This window comes from Capsicum annuum, chromosome 11, assembly GCF_002878395.1.
Source record: "Capsicum annuum cultivar UCD-10X-F1 chromosome 11, UCD10Xv1.1, whole genome shotgun sequence".
NCBI lineage: Eukaryota > Viridiplantae > Streptophyta > Magnoliopsida > Solanales > Solanaceae > Capsicum > Capsicum annuum.
The window spans coordinates 232,250,880-232,271,488 of record NC_061121.1 but is presented as its reverse complement, the minus strand read 5'-3'; the positions used below and the strand labels follow the sequence as shown (position 1 = coordinate 232,271,488).

The following is a 20,609-nucleotide window of genomic DNA, read 5'->3' as shown; positions in this document are numbered from 1 at the left end:
ATAAGTCATGCTTTATAGCTTACGAATTTTACTTTCACATAGTTAATCATTTGTACCTCCCTGACATTATACATCTGGTCTTTAGATTACGAGTTCAAATATTCACTTTTCAAGTGAAATAAACTACTTGAATTACATACTTTTATTTGGCCAATAATTTATTTGTTCGTACTCTTTGACAGATTTGTATCTGAGATCCTCGATACTATTTATAACGTTGGGCATTATATTATATCAAAGATATCATTGATGATTGTTTGATATTGGTTCCAATAAAACATAACTTAATGAAGATCTCTTTATGTTCATTACTTATTCAGGTACCTGAACCTTTGTCAAGGTTTTATGAAGTGTTATGTCAGTGCTAAAGCACTTGCCTCATTATCATGACCATCTTGATCATTTGCTCCTTTCCTTCTTCAAGAAATTTTACCTTTGAAATTGATTGATCTATCACGCTTCAGACGTGTCACAGACTCTGTCCTTTTACAGACTTTTCATTGGAGCATTTTACAATTGAATTATCATATAGAGTTAGCAAACATATCTGACAATTAGTTTGCAACATTTTACAAATGAATTATCTCTTAAACTTCAAGTTCACATATATATATTTTTATGAGGATCCAGATAATTCATTTCATTCATAATTTTCAACTGTTATTCAACTCTCCCCCTATTATTAGGAAATCTAACATTTATTTTCAACTTTATCTTGGGATTCATATTTGTGCATTGTGATGAAGCAATTGCATCATATGCCGCACACCAAAATTTTTTAGATGAAATTTATCTGGTTCTTGACCCTGAACCAATAGTAATGGGGGAGCTTTGTTGGCTTGATGAATATGAATACTGCTATATTTTGAATGACACATCTCATATCAAATTTCTTTTGAAAGATTTGTTCTTATAATCAATGATTTAGCTAGAATTAGAGGCATAAAATTTCTACTAAACCAACCAGCATTATCAACATGATTCGTAGTTTGGAACCATACTCTTAATTTAATAAATCGAGCAAACAACTTTGCAAAAATCAAATTCCAAGTTAATAGAAAAGCACATGTAACTATATCATAGATGCATCTATTTAACTATATAATAGCAATCGGTCCACGTGGCCACCGAATGGGCCCGTATTCACCTTTCTATATGTTCCAAAAATTTAGGAAATACATCCCAAGCTTAACTGGTACAATGATCACTTCATTGTGAGAACAAGCAGCACAAGAGAATTCGTGAAGAATCTTTTATTTCTTCAATATATGATCACATGAGTTTTTAATTATTTTTGTATCACATTTGAATCGGAATGGTCAACTGTCATACCAACTGATATTTTTTTCAGTAAATTTTTAATTTACTATTGCATGTGATTTTGTCATTATGCACATAGTTGTATATTACAATAAGAGAAAAAACGCGGATAGCCTTATCCGCGTCGATTGTAGTAATATAAAGATATAATACCTTTTCATTAATTATAGTCTCAATATTATTTATTTTTGACAAAATGTTTAAAACTTAATAAGTTTCTTTTGAGACTTACGACAATCTCAATATAGACAAGACTTGTTTCTTGCTTTTATCCTTTGGCAATCCATGATAAACATATCAAAAATGTTTATGCCATACTACAAGTACACAATCAATGATCGTTTATGTCAAAATAAAAATTTATTTTTTTTAAATCTTTCGTAGGGGTGAGATGCGATATTTATTCAACCATGCATCAGCATGTCCTTATTAATAATTTTTATCTCATCTTGACACATTCATTTCAAGAATGGTGTCGAACATTAACGATGCTTATAAAAAATCTCATTCTCTTCAAGGAATGAATTATAATCATATTCATAGGCTTCATAAATTTTCATTAGAAGCTCATTTTCGTGCTGTGAAATTTATTATATTTACATAACAGTTCTCAATATCACTTTAAAAGGTCAAATGTGACATCACTTTATATTTCTTTATTTTGATGGAGGATTCATAAAACTTATATCAAATTAGGTCGCACGACAATCACGTGTTCAATGACCTTTCATATCATGCTCATTAATGACAAAAATTACCTTCATCTTTTGAAAGATCATTTGAGAACTCATAATGTTCTTCGAAGAATATAATCTTTTAATTCTTTAATATATATGTTGTGTAATACTCAATATTCACATCTTCGAGATGACAAAATCGTTCGTGCCAACTTATGAACTTATTTGCGCTAGTAAATTCTAAGTTTACCATGTCATATGAGTTCTATTTAATAAATTTCAGATTTACTAGAACATGAATAATTTTTTAAATTTGTTATTTTGAACTATATTTCATAATATTTCTTCTCAATTATTCTACCTCTTATGGGGGTATTACTCTTGTCATATTCATTTCAGGAAATGAATCTGTAATTTTAACAATCAAAATTTTCATTCCCCAACAATGAAATATAATAATGTCTTAAGCCTATTGATCAAATTATGATAGCTTAGAATATCTTCCAAGTTATTACTCCTTCATGAGAAAATTCTTCTTTCAGATATACTATGCACTGTTGCAACATTTTTGAAACAGTTGCAAATAACTACTCTTTTTGTCTCATTTTATGTGTCATCATTTCTTTTTTAGCCATCCTCAAAAGAATGTCATCTTTCCTTATTTGATCCCACTTAATTAAAAAAAAATATATAGAAACATATTTTTTAATAAAGGATAATTTTGATAAATATTACAAAGTCTGTTCTTATTTCTTAACAACACATAAAATGAAATGGAAAATATACTTTATACAATGAGATTAGTTGTTTACATTATTAATTACCACCACCAGTGAGATTAGTTTTAGTCATTGGAACTTTGTTCCCCCCCTCTCCCGGCGATATTGAGCTCATCAAATAGCGCTACAATGGGTGATAATACTCAAACACAAAATCCCCATATAGTGATGCTACCAACTCCTGGCATGGGTCACTTAATCCCTCTCCTCGAATTCGCCAAACGACTCGTGTTAAGACACGACGACTTCTCTATAACTATCATCCTAATTCCTACAGATCATCATGGCTCCATCTCCGAAACTCTCGACGCATCTCTTCCCTCATCCAGCATCAATTATATCCTTCTTCCTCCCGTTAACTTTGACGATTTATCGGTTGATGTTAAAATCGAAACGCGGATTTGCCTCACGATTACGCGTTCACTTGCATCCCTCCGTCAGGTTCTCAAGTCCATCGTTGAATCCAAAAACAGAGTAGTAGCCTTTGTGGCTGATTTGTTTGGGACTGATGGATTTGACGTGGCCAATGAGTTGAAGGTTTCACCTTATCTGTTTTACCCTTCAACAGCTATGATGTTGTCACTAGATTTTTATTTATCGGAGCTTGACCAGATTGTTCCTTGTGACTATAAAGACTTGCAAGAGCCTGTTTGCATCCCAGGTTAGAGACCTATACTATAAATACAGTATTTATTGACAGTGGCGGATGTAGAGTAAAATGGCGTGGGTTTTTCGAAACCCGCATTCGTTCACTATCGTAAGGCTTAAAATTACGTAGAGAAATTGCTAAAAGTTATAAATATTAATAGGTGGAAACCCATAATTAAATCAAGAGGTCCTGAGAATTCATAAGTTTAAAATTGTGGATTCGTCTTTGTTATAAATCAAACGGGAGAGTCCAATTTAAAAGAGTAGTTTAATAGGTGGGAGAATTTATTGGCTTATAACTCTCTCTATTTTTTTCAATATGGGACAATTGATTCAGTACAATTGCCTCCGCTTGAGAATCAACAATCTCGTTGGTTATGACTATGTCCAGTTGATCATGGCTAACACCCCTCTTGAATTCAGACCATCACTATTGGTACACAGACTACCACTCCGAGAGTGGCTCCACGTGTGGTTTATTCTCCGTTGGTCATGGTTATACCCAGTTGGTCACGGCTAGCATCCCTCGGATCCAATCCACCACTACTAATACATAGGTCACCACTCCGTGTCATGGACTTCTCGTTGGTCATGGCTATGCCCAGTTGGTCAAGACTCGCACCCTCGGGTCCAAGCCATCACTCCGAGTCACGGGCTCCTCATTGGTCATAACTATGCTCAGTTGGTCACGACTGGCACCCTCGAGTTCAGGTTACCATTACTGGCACATAGACCATCATTTCGAGTTACGGCCCCTATGCATGGAACTCTAAATGAAAGCACCAATGTTACAAACCAAACAGAAGAGCCCAACCCAAAAAATTAGTCTAACAGGTGGGAGAACCCATTGACTTATAATCCTCTCTATTTTTTTTCAACGTGAAATAATTGGTTCATTACAGCCGTTGTTTATTGATTTTCAATAATTTATATCTACTAATGTTGGCATTCATCATGTTCCTGCAGGGTGCATGCCTATACATGGGAAGGATCTTCCAGACCCACTCCATGATAGAAAAGATGAGGCATACAAATTGACTCTTCGCCAAACTAAGAGGTTCAAAATGGCCCACGGTATTATTTTGAACAGCTTTATTGATATGGAGCCTGGACCTATTAAATATCTGCAAGATGGGAACGATAATCCAAAAATTTATCCAGTTGGACCAGTTACAGTACTAGCTGACAAAACTAATAGTGATGAGTCACAATGTTTGAAATGGCTTGATGAGCAGCCAAGTGGATCAGTACTCTACGTTTCATTTGGAAGTAGTGGAGTGCTATCACATAAGCAGATAATTGAAATAGCAACAGGGTTAGAAATGAGTGGACACAGATTTTTGTGGGTGGTTAGATGTCCAAATGATAGAATTCCCAATGCAGCGTACTTTAATATCCAAAATCTAAGTAACCCTCTTGATTTTTTACCTAATGGCTTCTTGGATAGGACCAAGGGGCTAGGTCTTGTGCTACTCAATTGGGCACCACAGGTTCAACTCCTTAACCACAGTTCGATCGGTGGATTCTTGTCTCACTGTGGATGGAATTCAATTCTGGAAAGCGTGGTTTATGGCGTTCCACTTATCACTTGGCCTCTCTTTGCAGACCAAAGATCGAATGCGGTCATATTAACCCAAGATATAAAAGTGGCATTGAGGCTAAAAGTTTGTGACGATGAAATTGTTGCGCGATTCAAAATTGCTCAAGTTGTGAAAGAACTGATGGAAGGTGAAGAGGGAAAACGAGTGCGTAATAGAATGAAAGAGCTAAAAGATGCAGCAATAAAGGCGTTGGATGTAGATGGCTCTTCTACCAAAACACTAGATGAACTTGCTTCACAGTTTAAAAGTGTTATCATATGATTAATTAGTTCATTAGTAGCACAGCAACTTAGGTTGAAGGGTTTTTTTTTTTGTCTTTTTTATGATTAAGACTTTTATGTAAGACTAATAAATGCAACTTTAATAATTCTAAGATGGTTGATTTTCTACTAAAACGCTAGATGAACTTGCATTACTCTCCTGCCCCAACTCCTACTAGCCTCCCCTCTCCCCCCCACCCTCCAGCCCCACCCTCTCTCTAAAAAAATTATTTATTCTTTTCAAAAAAAAAAAATAATTCTTATCCCACCTACCATTTATTTTGACAACTACAACCCCCTACCAACTAGCCCCCCTCCCCGAAAAAAATTAATTTTTTTAAGAAAACTTAAAAAAAAATCTTATCCTGCCCTTTTATTCTATTCGTTCTCCTTGTTTTTGTTAAATATATATAAATACTTTTCTAAAACATATACTTACCCTATTCGCATAACGAACACAAGAATACATGTAAGAAAATACTTATTTTTCTAGAAAACGTTTTTCCTCCTCCATATCAAACACACCCTAAAAAGGTATTTTTCGAGGTCAAAAATTATATTTTTAAAATATATTTTTACTCTTTAGCTAAACACTAAAATGTGTTTTCAACAAAAAAATAAATTCATTCACCAATCAAACATTAGAAAATATTGTTCGAAAAATATTTTCCACTCAAAAACCAAACATTAGAAAACAAGTGAAAAACCAACTTATTTTTCATAAAAACATTTTCTATGAAAAACATTTTCCTTCGTACCAAACACACCCTAACAATCATATGGATAATAAAACCATAACAAGGGTTAATATTTATTTCTTGAAAGTGGGGTCAGAGGCGGGTGGGGTGTACGCAGACCTTACCCCTTATCTTATGTCGGTAAAGAGTATTTTAACGCAAAAGCGAACCGAGAATTTCACATTTAAACTGATCAAACTATACATACAGTAACTGCTGATACATTGACTAACAGATCAAATTTCAGAAAATTGGTTTTGACGCAACTTACATGTGCCAAGAATATCAATCTGTACAATGAACATGATCATTCGTTCAAATAAAAGACGCGAAGGCGATGTTTGATTAGTTTTCTGCAAAACGCGACGCCATCTTTGATTAGTCGTCTTCTTCGCTGTCATCCTGATCACTTATTAGACGTGAAGCGATCTTTGGTTTGTTTGTCGTCTGCATTGCCATCGCGATCTTTTGATTAGTCTTCATCGTTGTCATCCTGATTGTTTTTGTGATTGTGCTTTTGAGCGTTGTACATATCCGCGACCTGAGAAGGAAAGCACGAGGAGATAAAAGAGTTCGAACCAACAAGATCGTGAATGAATAGAATATAAACCAGCAAACGATGAGATGAATCACCATCTCTGCCGATGAGGCCTCCTCGGGGTTCTTGTCTTCTCGTACACGCATCAAACGTGGAAATCGTAAAGAAATTCCCTGACAAGAAAGAGCGTTAACTCGCCACTAATCAACACTTTATTAGCATTTATTCTACACATCTGAATAAGAGATTGTCCTAACTTCTAACTGTTTCGGGTCCGATAGATAACACTTTTGTTAAATGCTTTGGCATGGTAAGCCAAGTAATGAAAAATGGTCTACGTAGGCGTAAAAGTGCAAGATTCAGCTTTCTCACTGCGTGTTCTATTCAAAAGATACATACCTTGCCGGGATCCACGATACCTTGGGCAGCACGGTGGACAGGACTGATAGTAAGATCAGCAGCTTTCACTTCCCATACCTGATATTGACAAATGTTATGGCGATATTAACCTTTGCGTCATGAGGTACAACACATGATAAGATCAGTGTTATCAAAGGCAAAAAGCGCAGAAAAGCCTTAGCGCCTTGGTAACTGCACTGATCTTTCAGCTGTAAGTTAAACGAGTGCTCAGCCAGTTTTGAATCTAGTTTCAGAGCTTAATCGAGCCTTTGACAACACGAGATAAAATCCACAATCTATATCTACATGAAAAGCCTATCGAACCATTTTTCCACATTTAGAAGTTTGGAAAAGCAGAAAAATGCCAGTTCAACAGTTTATCAAATTAGAGCACCATATAAGATCTCCAATCCGAAGAACAATGACATCCAAGGTGTACTGCTTTTAAAAATCGAACAGATACAAAGTAAAAAAGGCGCGACAAGGCCTGTAGGCCTTGAAGTGACGCCCCCATCCCTTTCCGCTTCCATCAAAAAGTATAACCCCACTAATGGATTCATGAGCAATATATATACACAAATCTCCATATGAGGTAAGGTAACACAGGAAATATTATGCAGAGATAAGGATGTAATGCTCACATTATGCACCAAAGAAGAATATAAACAGAACACAGGTGCGGCAACATTTTTGAAGAGTCCGAGCAACATAGGACAGACTACTTCCTTATGCTAATTTTAAAATTAATAAAAGTAAAAAAGAGAGAATGAGTGAAAGAGAGAGAGACCCAAAAGAAGAAAGAACCAAGAAAAGGATTACAAAGAACCAAGAAAACGATTACAAAGTTTTGAAGTAAGGCAAATGAGTGGAATGTAAAAATTATTACCTCAGTAGCTTCAAACCATACATCTGGATTGATGGTTTCCCCATACCTGTAATATGACTGCATAGCACACATGTTAAGAGCCTAGAGGGGCACAAGAATCCCACTAACTGAAAGCAACGTGCTCCCAAGTAATTTGGGAAAGATAAAAAATGCAACCTTTGGTTTAGGAATAACTTTGGAACGAAGGCTGGCAGAGCGTTCTTCAAGCATTGCTTCAGAAAATCCAGTTCCTAACCATAAAAAGGCATGGCATATTAACATCAAGTATATAAGTAGGCTAAATTGTTGCCGCTTAAATGTTTACAGTAGTAAGCAGCTTACCAATTTTACAGATGCTCTGGTACTCCTCGTTGTTGTTATCATAACAAGCTAGGAGAAAGGCTCCGTAAACACCTGTTCGAAGATGAATGCATTAGCCAAAATTAAACCAAACTCAGGTTGAAGTCCACTTTGATGGGTGAAAAAATTATAAGGCCCATTTCGTCCCCGCAAAAGTTGATGAAGTTACCAGTACGTTTCCCCCGACCATGAAAAGCAGCAATTGGTACCAGATCCAGCGAGTCGCCAATACTGAAACTCAAATTGGTAAAATTGAAATTTCTCCACAAGTTCAAGCAGTAATATATCTAAAGCAGTACGCCCAACACATACCTCTCCATGTAGTCCTTTTTCAGTTTTAGCCAGTTATTTGACCGCTTTGAAGGCTCATATGTGGCATCTGTAGTTAGTGTTTTGATAATCAAACCCTCACAACTGCAGAAATGGACAAAATTGAAGTGATGAAAAATTAATTTTCCAATTTTCCTCTACTACAAGTAAAGACGTTAAGACAAGAAGTCGTGTTTCCTTTTTTCTTTTTTAGATCAAGTGTAGTGTAATACTATTAATAAAGGGAAAATTCTCGTATACAAGACACAGGAAGTACAATTTTCCTGGTGGTATCACAATTTTCCTGGTGGTATCACAAGGTTAAAGGATCTCACCTAACGGGCTAAATTAAAAAAATGTATGTCTAGTCGCTGCTGCAATAATACACATACGGAAGGTCGACCCTTGAGAGGTAGCTATTATGGTATAAAGATATAGATCATTCGACCAGTGAAGTGGATGAAACAACAATAAAGAGTCACACATGCTCTAGGTATTGCGAGTTTCTTTCCCTTCCCTGTGAGCTCTTTACCCATAAAAAGGATTAGAACACGCTGCTATAAATAGATGGAGCAGGAAATGAGGACTTCTAATTTATGAACTTTCATTCTGCCGTTATCTGTTTTTCGGGAAAATCATGCACATGATTTGTGCTTATGAACTATCCAATGCTTCAGGTGCTAGTAACCATGATTTTGGCAACAATCAGAATCTACCACATTCTTTTAGCTTCGTAGCAATATCTCAAAAGAATAGTATCAGATTTGAATCTTGAGTAGATAACAAAGGAAGATTTTAGAAATTATGCACCCCAGATGATACAGAAATTCTACATAAATAATGCCCCGCGTAACCAACAAAGTTATGTGACGCTTTTAAATTTTTGAAAAGTAACACCATGGGTCTCTCTCTCTCGAAGTTCCTTTCTTCAACTTATTCCTCCCAACTCCAGCTTACCCTGCCCATCAACACCAGTCCTCCCTTCAATTTCATAATGTTTCCTTAATAAATCACCTTGCCACCAATTTTTATTTAGTGTTGTCCTTTTCAAGACAGAATGATGGTATGAAAGCATGCTCTAGCACCACTTAAGCGAGGCAACGCACCCAAGCACAGCGAGTTTCAGGGCTTAGGCGCGCCCCAAGCGAGCTTAAAACACACAGCAGAGGGTGGCATTGCACGTTAAAAAAAATGGTATAATACGTAATCGTGCCCTTTAACTTGGCCTCAGCTGGCATCTATGCCCTCCAACTTTGTGTGTGAACAAGTAGGCACTTAAACTTGTAAACACACGCGTCCTACGTGGCAATTCATGTGAGACACCATGTAGGATGTGTGGGTCTCTACTTGTTCAATTTTACACAAGTTTAAGTGCCTAATTGTGCACACGAAAGTTGAAGAGCATAAATGTCAGTTGCGGCCAAGTTAAAAGGCATGTTTATGCATTATGAGGGTGTTTGGATTGGCTTATATTTAGGGGCTTTTAGCTTTTAAGCCCTTTTAGATGACAAAGGAAGATTATAGAAATTATGTACTCCAGATGATACAGAAATTCTACATAATTAATGCCCCGCGCTTAACCAACAAAGTTATGTGAGGCTTTTAAATTTTTGACAAGCAACCCCACGGGTCACAATCTCTTACTTATGACGCCCTAAGACCCTTCAGTCTCTCTCTCCCTCCACTCCTCTTCTCGAAGTTCCTTTCTTCAACTTATTCCTCCCAACTCCAGCTTACCCTGCCCATCAACACCATTCCTCCCCTTAACTTCATAATGTTTCCTTAATATATCACCTTGCCACCAATTTTTATTTAGTGTTGTCCTTTTCAAGATAGAGTGATGGTATGAAAGCATGCTCTACCACCTCTTAAGCGAGGCAACGCACCCAAGCACAGCGAGTTTCAGGGCTTAGGCGCGCCTCAAGCGAGCGTAAATCACACAGCAGAGAGTGCTATTGCACATTAAAAAAATGGTATAATACTACTCGTGCCCTTTAACTTGGCCTCAGCTGACATTTATGCCCTCCAACTTTGCGTGTACACAAATAGGCACTTAAACTTGTAAACACACGCGTCCTACGTGGCAATACACATGAGACACCATGTAGGACACCACGTAGGATTTGTGTCTACTTGTTCAAATTCTACATAAGTTTAAGTGTCTACTCGTGCACACGCAAAGTTGAAAGCCATAAATGTCAGTTGCGGCCAAGTTAAAGGGCACGCTTATGTATTATGAGGGTGTTTTGGATTGGCTTATTAGGTGCTTTTAGCTTTTAAGCATTTTGAAATTTTTGGAGGTGTTTGGCAAAAACACTAAGTGCTTAAATCATAAAGTACAAAAGTTGGTTGCTACCAACTTTTGGCTTTTAGCTTATAAGTCACTAAACAAAAAGCTAATCCAAACACTCAATATGCTTATAATCTCTCTGGATCTTTTAAAAGAAGGGAAAGAGAAGGCACAAAACACGAAAAGAACAGAAATCTCCACTTGTCTTCATTCCTTTTGACAAAATAAGAAGCAATATATGGTCCAAGTTCAAACCAACCAAAGGTGCAAAGTTTTAAATCATAATAACATATAATTAGTCAAAGTGATAGCAAAGGGGAGCCTTGGAGTAACTGGTAAAGTTGCTGCCATGTGACCAGGAGGTCACGGGTTCAAGCCTTGGAAACAGCCTCTGGCAGAAATGCAAGGTAAGGCTGCGTACGATACACCCTTGTGGTGGGGCCCTTCCCCGGACACCGTGCATAGCGGTAGCTTTAGTGCACCGGGCTGCCCTTTTTTAGTCAAAGTGATAGCAACAAAGACCAACAACCAAGGAAACATCATTTACAAGAACTGGCTCTTCAAATGCTTGACATAAAGCAGCTTGTGACCTACTTTACAAAAGTTTATCTCATGATCATCAGAATGCATTTAACTTCACCAAAAAGATATTTTAAATATATATATATATATATATAATGCATTGGAATTACTAGAAAAGCATCAGATTTGTTAGATATCAGTATCGAAACACCACCTGCCGTTGACCGCATCTTCAAGAAATTTGGTTATTTCCTCAAGATCGTTTGAGGCTACAGCTGTAGCAAACTGGAAATATCCAGGTTCTTCTTCAAATGACTTGTAAAGATGCTGCTTGAAGCCAGAAGTCACAGTATTAGCGATCAACTTTGTAAAGTGGCATGTCCGAGCGATAAATTGACCGTTCACACACTGTTTAATATTGGATAAACATATCGGGAGCATTGAGCTAAAGCTCATCTATGTACTAAAGTAAACATGACAAGATATTATCATATTAATATGAGAGAACAGTTCAAAATATTAAGAATGAGAATGAGATATTCCAGCCCTCCCAATAGAATTAATTGATTAATATCTGGACTGGAATAGGACACTTCATATATTTACTAATTGAAAATAAACTTAAAGGTCTTAATACATAAAGAGTCCTGCACACTTCATCCCCAAATAGATGGCATCCTTTCATGGAAAAAGGTTTAAAAGATCATTAAATTACTGTATATAGATAATGAGATGATTGAAAAGGAAAGCAGATACAACAGATCAGTCCCCGGAGTAATAAAATCATGTTCAATATAGTTAAAGGAAAATAGTTAGCAGAAGTACTAACTGATCTCCCAATGTGAGATTAAATCAAACAAAATGGGCCAGAAGGGAAAAAACGCACCAAGCTTGCAACTCAACATCTAGTTAATAAAAGCATCTCCAGACGCATATTTTCCCATATGTAAAGTGCTTGTGGTTTGTTGGTTTGTTAGTGTTATGGTTTTACTTTGTGGGTGTCTTACTTCCTATTTCTGTTATTCCATCTTGCTTCATGTTTTATCACGACTTTGTTCACTGTCCGTTGTCTTGAGCCGGGGTCTATTGGAAACTACCTTTCTACTTCTTCGGAGGTAGTGGTATGGATTGCGTACATTTTACCCTCCCCAGACCCCACTGTGTGGGAATACACTGGGTTTGTTGTTGTTGTTGAAACAACTTCACTATTTTCGTTAACTAATCCATAAGTGACTCTTAATCATGCAGTCTTCTCATGTAAAGGATTATCAAAATTAACTAGATCAGATTCAAGTCCATGGAAGAAACAGAACAATCATTTCAAAGGTAAACAACTGCCAAATCTCTGGATTTTAAGAGAGGTCAACAGTGATTGCCTAGTCAACTGAGATTTGGAATATTGAACAAATTGGCACAAAGTTCACTTGAGGATCCACCGGTCCTTTTTCTTATGCAACCTATGACAAGAAAGGATGAAGGCTTACTTATGAGGGAGTGAACCTACTTGTATAAGTTTCAACTGAAGAGGAATCTAGAAGCAGCAACACGAGTTTCCAAATATAGATTTCTCATGGAAATTAAAAAACTTGATGCAAGAAAAGGTGAAAGATACGTCAACTAGAAGCAGATGTCCGTTCTGACACTTGCATGGTTACGGATGCTAATTTAAGCAGGTGCAATGCTTGGTCCAAGGGGCACCAGCAAATGGGAGTTGCATAATACATGCCTAGGTCTTATGTAGGGGGCTAAGTACATCAAATTATGTCACAATGACATTTACTCATATCTCACATCAGCAAAATGCTTAAAATATGCGGTTTAAGGATAAGACATTTCACCAATAAACAGTTCATTTGGTACCAATTACCATCAAGACAACTGCTACTTGGTTTCAACAGAAGCACAAAAGGATACAAATATGCATAAGAATTCATTGGAGCAAAAGAAGAAAGATTTAATCATGAGAATTACAGGCAAATATTCAACCACCAAAATGAAAATACCTCTCTGCGAACGTTAAGTTGCTCTTGAAGTAGTGGTTGTCCATTAAGATACAAGATATCAAAGGCATATATGCACACGTTGACCTTGATTTCACTAATGACAACATTCTTACGAGCACGTGTACTAAGGACCTGTCATGAACATATATCTGTAAGTATCACCTAATTTTACACCAAAATTACACATAAATATACTATGCCAATTCTCCAAGTAAATTATGAGCATTTATAGGAGAAGAAATATTAGCAGTTGAAGCTTGCTTGGGAAAATAAACACAAGAGATAAAAACTAAAATATAAACTTGAAGAAGTTAAGACACAACTTGCTTGATTAACTCTATATGACATGGACAGAATAAGAGTTCTTAGTTGATAAAGAGCCTAACTAGGTGAGCTATGGATCGAAACATATACTGAGTTACAGCAGCAAATGTTTTGATGCAACTATGTAATGTGTATCTACTTTTCTATGGGAAAGAGTTGTTCCTGTCAAGGTTAATAGTTGTCTATAATGAAATTTGCCACCTCTGAATCCCCAAGGATGGATCTACAAGAATACAACTGCAAAATGTACATAAATTAGGTGAAGATAATTCACCTGAAAGGGCAGAATCTTCTGTTTCTCACGGTCGTATGCAACCAGTTCACAGTCTAGAACAAATGATGCAGCAGAAGATTTCTTCAATCTGCAACAAACGACAAGAATTAGCTAATAAATTTGCAACAGATTTCAGGTAATGTACTAAGCTGGTCTACAAGGTACACATAATTGCGGATAACACAAATCTTCTAGCAATAATCTACATACATATAAAGCATTAAAACCTTGCTACCAAGACTTTAAATTCTTTATCTGCCAGATATCTTTATTCACAATGTAAGGTGAATTAACTAGAGATTTATCCAGGCTCCTGTCCTAAGAAGTGTTGGAGATGTTTTGCAGGTAGAACTCGTAATACAATTTTTCATAACAAACATAAGTCATGTGTCACATAGTTACACTTTGGAGGATGAAATAGCGGTTGAATTTTCACAATTATTGGTGCAAGGTGAGACAAGCTTCTCAGATGTACATTACAGTTAGTTAATCGAGTTGCTTGGTCATCAAGTTTGATGTCTTGGTTTCATATATTACTTACAAGTTCTACTTGTCCAAAAATTTACTGTCATTTAAGTCTTTGATAAATTTTATATATTCAGAATCAATTTTACCTTTTGTGCCCAACAGCAGTAAACTAAAAATATTTGATCCTGGGTTTGCAAATTATAAGTACCAATTTCAGAGCAAAGTTCCGAGCAAACACATCAACTTTATCATGCAGACCTTCCTTTCTTTTTTTTCAATTGTTCCATGCAGACCTTCCTTTTTAATCAGCATATTGTAAAACTAGAGAGCCAAGCTTTTTATGTTTCCACTATAATGTAGCTAATAAATGGAAGCTTTTAGCATCTTAAGATAACATTAAGCTAAGAGGAAGTGCTCGCGTACAATAACTTCAGCAACAGAAAATCCAGACAAATGGAAGCAACTACCTTGAGATAGCAGCAACAACGTCTGGAAACTTTCCAGTATTTCTTTCTGCATTTCGGCTGTATATCTCAACGGAACCATCTTCCATGTAGTGTATCTAGATTTAAAAACAACAATTAACAAAAATTAAAATGCAAATAAATAAATCTCTTTTAAAAAAGATAAAGGGGTCCTGGGAAATGTTCAGAGAACAATGTTTTAGGCTGACTTCAGTTCACTTTTTACATTGAGGTTATGTAGCTTCTACTCCATTAATCAGAAGTGGGTGGGTGGGGGGGGGTGAAGCAGCAGGGAATGCAATAAATTAAGTCTATCAACACTGTTGCAAGATCTATATCAGCAGGTTATCAATCTGTCGACATAAGAAGCAGGCTCATTTAGGATCTAGACTGCTTCTAAAACCAACTCTCTACCCTCTTCGGAAACAGCCAGAAACTCTGAATACTAGAAAAATGTAGACATGCAGGAGGTTCCAGAAAGTTTGAAAATGAAACGAAAATAGGTTTTAGCAGCACAATTGCGGCCAAGAATTAACGAAGGCAGAAAAAGATAATTAGGAATTTTTTGGAGGAAAGAATCCAAATAACTTTCATAACTAGGATTGAAACTGAAACATCTCTTTTATGATATAGCAAGAAAGAGATAAAGGATGCAATGTTATGGCACACAGAGAACGAAAACCTGTAAATCAAAGAGGAAAAGGGAAATCAAGTACATTTATCCCGCATAACCCCAAAAGCAGGGCCCAGTAAAAATGAAATGACAACCTTAATCAAGTAAGAGACCTGCTGAGGAGAAATTTCCCCTCTCTAAAGAAGAAGAATGCAGCAATGCTGAAGACAAACCTCTAAAGAACAAGAACAAAGGTTGGCACAACTGACTTTTCACAGGAAAAAGCATGACATATCAGGAAGAGAAAGGAAGGCGTCAAGTTCCAAGAGCTAGTTAGCCGTTAGTCAAGTTGTACACATAAAGGGATACGGTGGAAAAAAGTGAAAGCTCTTCTAGCTCTTTTGGCTTTTACCACCAGCCATTTGTCTCCTCCTCCTCCAAATGTCTATGATGCAAATGAATCTTGAATGGGAACTGGGTACATTCTGAGGCATATTACCTCTTCTTCAAGAAAATAAATAGCCTAAATCTTTCACTAAGTTGCAGCAAAGAATCTGGTTATAAGGAAGAGTCAATTTCACGTGGTTCAATAGGATAAGATGTTATTTCCTTTGTATTCTTTTGCATCAATAAAAGCCCCTTCCTCTAATAGATACAAAACAAAATTAACCAAGAAGCAAACAGCCCCATCAGCTATGATGGAAAGAAAAGAAAATCAGCTGCATAGAGGCAGCACGAATACTTTTTTTTAGAAAGAATTTGCAACAATCTTTCATTCTTTTTTTTTTTTTTTTTGACTTTACAATCTTTCATTCTATTGAGTAAATGGTTGTAGTTCGGAATTATTCTTTCAGAAAATGACTCAAATTTGCATAATTTAGTTCCCATTCATTTTGTGTTCAGTTCCTGGAGAGAGAGAGAGTATATGAACCAATAGTAATTTACTGAATAAACTTATTAATAAGGACAAGATTATAAGAACACCTGAGCACGTTCACCGTCATATTTGTATTCACATGTGAACTCCATATCCTGAAACTTATCAAGAATTTCAGATACTCCTTTTGTTGGCTTAGCTAGCATAGGTCCAACTGGAACACCAGGTGAGAAACTGCATGTTTCTGAAAGCTTCCAAACACCATCAGCTAGAAGAGCAGGGACAATTTTTTCATAAACTGGGATTACAGAGTACACTTGTTTAACAATCTTGGCTGCCTGCCAAGCACAAAAGTCAAATAAAATAACGAACCCAATGACATTAGCGATGGAAATGCAACAGGTATCTTCTAACTTATACCATACACAAAATGCAAAGGGAACAGAATTTAATGAATAAATTAATCATGAACTTAAAGAATCAATTAATGTGCACGATAACACTGCTCTCCTTCTGCTAATTCTTGTAGTGGAAACAATCTTACGACTGTCATATACAGTCAAGCTATGCGAGTTGGAAATACTCCCCCCCCCTCTCCCCCCTTTCTGAAAGATAAAAATACTTATTGAAACTGATTGCAAGTTTGCAGAAAGTAAAATCTACTCCCTCCGTCCCATTTTATGTGTCATCATTTCCTTTTTTGTCCGTCCCAAAAAGAATATCACCTTTCCTATTTGGTAACTATTAAACATACAATTCCACTTTTACCCTTATTGGTCCCACTTATAAGGCCCCACTTAATTAAAAATAATAATAGTATATTATTTTAATAAAGGACAATTTGGTAAAAGACATCAAGTCTTTACTTATTTCTTAAACTCCGTGCCCGGTCAAACTATGACACATAAAATGAGACCCAGGGAGTAATAGAAAACTCCAAATGGAGAACAACACACCTCTTCTAAAGGAGAATCTACACCTGCGGGGGGTGATGAATGCTTATCTGAGTACACAAAAGCATGAGCGAGTGCGACTAGGAGTGTTTGTTCAGCCAAACCAATACGTAACTTTGTCTGCAAGAAAGACAAATCAACTGAACAAAACTTCAACGTGTAGTGCAACAGCTAACTAGCTGCATGAGAAAAAGAAAAAAGAAAAGGCTTTCCTCTAACCTGGAGAAGACGAATCAAATATTGGGGTTCACAATCAGTCGCTGCAACAAGCAGTGATTTAATGTAATTCTTTTTCTTTTCCTGACTATCCTTTCCAGATTCCTAAAAGAAAATTCATACATAAGAAGAGGCAACACAATCATAGTACAAATAGTAGTTATCACACTGCAGGATCCGACACTAAAGCAGATAAAACTTATTTTTGTAGCCTCCATGACAAACCCATTTACAACAACACACAGAACTGATTTTGATTGGAGGCTTCTAATAGGAACTTCAAATATGTGGTATGAGAGCTATGTCACTTAACATATTAATCCCACTTCAAATAGTATTAGAAAAAAACTATACAATGAATCGGGAATACCTTCGCAATAATCCGAAATTTGTCAAAAACTTTGGCAACAGTCAGAGCTTCTGGTTTATGCATGAGAGGCTGTGATGAACGGCTCGCTTTTGCAACAAGGCCCAAGTCTCCAAGCTCCTGTGTGTTCAACAATTAAAAGCAGACATTTGGACACGTCAAAGCTGAACAGGAGAAAAGTAGAATCTCCTAGATTGCAAGGTCTAATTTAAATGGATAGGTACTATGCAGAGATCACAGGATACAAACAAATGACATAACCATAAAGATTTCCTATTCATCCCTTATGTACACTAATAATCATGTCAACTGTGGCTACCACATGAAGGTCTACGTATGTGATCAAACATGTGATTTCTGAGATGCTGCTCTCTGCTTTTAATGCGATAGTCTAATGTGATGCTACTGTAAGGCCTGCAACTAGAATTTGGTCCATGACTAGGTGAGAGAAGTGATCATTAGGTGAACACGAAATATAAATTCAATTACACGCCAAATCCATGCAGCATTTGACCAATTGATCTCCCCCGCCCCCCAACTCAATATGGCCTGCCCACCACAACGTCTCATTTTCTTCAATCCAGTAGATCCTCGTCCTCCAACTACTAGTTTCCTACAAATTCAAAGACAACTAAAGCGAAAAGGAGGAAAATTTTATCTAACACATAAAGTGTCATGTAATTACTTACAGAATCTCTAATAGTTGTGAACTGCACTAAACTGATGCACAAATTGCAGAACTAGTTTACCTCATAAATCTCAGAGTTCAAGTTTTGATATATACTGCTTCTATCTCCACTAGAAGACCCCAGAAAAGGATCTTTAATTTGACAAACCATGGCATATTAGCTAGGCATATAAGGGGTGTCATCGACTTAGACTAAAAATATCACTTCAAACAATCATTTCAGCAACCCTGACCAGACTAACCTTCAAGTGAGGACACACTACTCACTAGTCATTTACTAAGGACACAACTTAGGTAATTGCACTTTATAAAGAAAAGGACAACTTTCACTTTTAATCTTGTCTTGAGAAACTCTTCCACATTCTGCATTATTTTTCAATCAGATTAAATCCTCAAGTCATCTTCGAACCTATCATTAGAACCTACAGTAGACTGCATTATCGATTCAGCAATTGGTCACGACTGAACGTAATTCTTCCAAATCGACAAATTTATTTACCTTGTATTGCTTCTTGATATGTGCTTCTTTAGCGCCACAGGCCTCAGCAAGCGCCTTGATAATTGAAGCATCACCAACACCAAGCTCCAAACCATCATGTGCAGCTGCGATCTTGTTAGCTGAAAGGTACACAACGGGCAGCAAATCCTCAGGTGTCGTCTCAATCACAGTCCTCAACATATTAGTCGCAATCTCAGTAATCACAATCCTTCCTGACTCCTTCGAAATCGCGTCAAATGCCTTAACTACAAACATGAATGGCACTCTCTCACCATCCCCCCAATATGCTGCCTTTCTTGGATCAAAATTTGCAGCTTTTTTCTTTATCTCCACAATGCTCTCTTCTGGACTTATCATTTTCCTTTTCTTCTTCGCCACTAACTCCCCACTTTTCGACTCATTAACCATTTGGGTGCCCTCAATTGACTTCATAACTGAATCTTTATTCCTTTTCTTCTCCACCAATACCTCATTTTTCGACTCATTGACCATTTGGGTGTCCTCAATTGGCTTCAAAACTGAATCTTGATTCCCTTTCTTCTTCACCAGCGCCTCATTTTTCGAGTCTTTGTCCAAAAGGGTGTCCTCAGCTGGCTTCAAAACTGAATCTTGATTCCCTTCCTTCCCCACCACAAGCTCCTCACTTTTCGACAAATTGTCCAAATGGGTGTCCTTAATTGGCTTCAAAACTGAACCTTGATTAACTTCAGAGCTTTTACTAGAACTTTCAACATGTGGGGTTTTACGTTTCTTGGGTGAGGAGTCCTGTGAAGGAGTTTTCTTCTTGGAATTGGCCATAAGGACAGCGAATGCGGAGCGCGGAGGAGGAGGAGGATGGGGAGGAGAGGAAGAGGACATGGTTGTTGATTTAGGGTTTAAGGAGAAGAAAAGGGGTTTAAGAAGGGAGATTGAAGAGGGTTTAAGGGTGAAATTGAGATGATTGTAAAGAGGGTTTAAGGGTTTATAGTAACGGCATGAACGCAATGATAACATTCAATTTGGAGAAATGTTCTAATGGAAGAGAAAGGGAGAAAGGAGGGAAATAAGAGAGAGGGGTGGCGCGAAAGGAAAGAGCTTGCAACTATAGTATGATGAGTGAGTTTTGCGGTACGTGAATTTGAATTAGTGGAACTAATGCAGAATGGAATCCAACAACAACATGTAGTGAGTTTTTACGTGTGGAGTATGAGAAGGGTAGATGTACGTTATTATCTCGTCAAGTTAGACAGATCACCGGTTCAAGTGCAATAAATACAAAATAAAAATATGAATGAGATTTGTCCGACGTGAATTTGAATTAATCGATTAATATACTAGAAATCAAAAAAAGGATATGATGGATGAGTACAAAAATATCATACTCAATAAAATTTTTAGAAAAAATATATCATTTCTCTCCTCAAGTTGTCGCTAAAATTTACTTTAGCACTTAAACTTAACTTATAATTATTTACCCATTAACAACTTTCAACTTAATTTTTTACCACCCTAATCACTGACGTGACAATTTTTTTAAAAATCAGTGCATAAATAGCTTGAAAAACGTGAAAAAAAATGC

General features: G+C 36.7%; 2 protein-coding genes across 2 annotated transcripts; one reads left to right on the top strand and one right to left on the bottom strand.

Annotated features, from left to right (window-relative positions):
* Positions 1-2,652: 2,652 nt before the first annotated feature.
* Positions 2,653-5,420, top strand: LOC107847980 (hydroquinone glucosyltransferase). Its single transcript, XM_016692610.2, has 2 exons — positions 2,653-3,437; positions 4,391-5,420. The coding sequence occupies exons 1-2, from the start codon at positions 2,906-2,908 to the stop codon at positions 5,284-5,286; spliced, it is 1,428 nt and encodes a 475-aa protein (XP_016548096.1). The 5' UTR covers positions 2,653-2,905; the 3' UTR covers positions 5,287-5,420.
* A 753-nt stretch (positions 5,421-6,173) lies between these two features.
* On the bottom strand, positions 6,174-20,111 carry LOC107847775 (DNA ligase 1; the record flags this gene model as incomplete). Its single annotated transcript, XM_016692258.2, is given in 17 exon segments — positions 6,174-6,563; positions 6,656-6,733; positions 6,960-7,037; positions 7,846-7,902; positions 8,002-8,075; positions 8,167-8,238; positions 8,354-8,415; positions 8,497-8,598; positions 11,520-11,632; positions 13,309-13,440; positions 13,907-13,994; positions 14,842-14,936; positions 16,436-16,666; positions 17,285-17,401; positions 17,501-17,602; positions 17,868-17,984; positions 19,052-20,111. Coding segments are annotated over 17 exon segments (2,580 nt in total). The 3' UTR covers positions 6,174-6,494.
* Between the last annotated feature and the right edge of the window lie 498 nt (positions 20,112-20,609).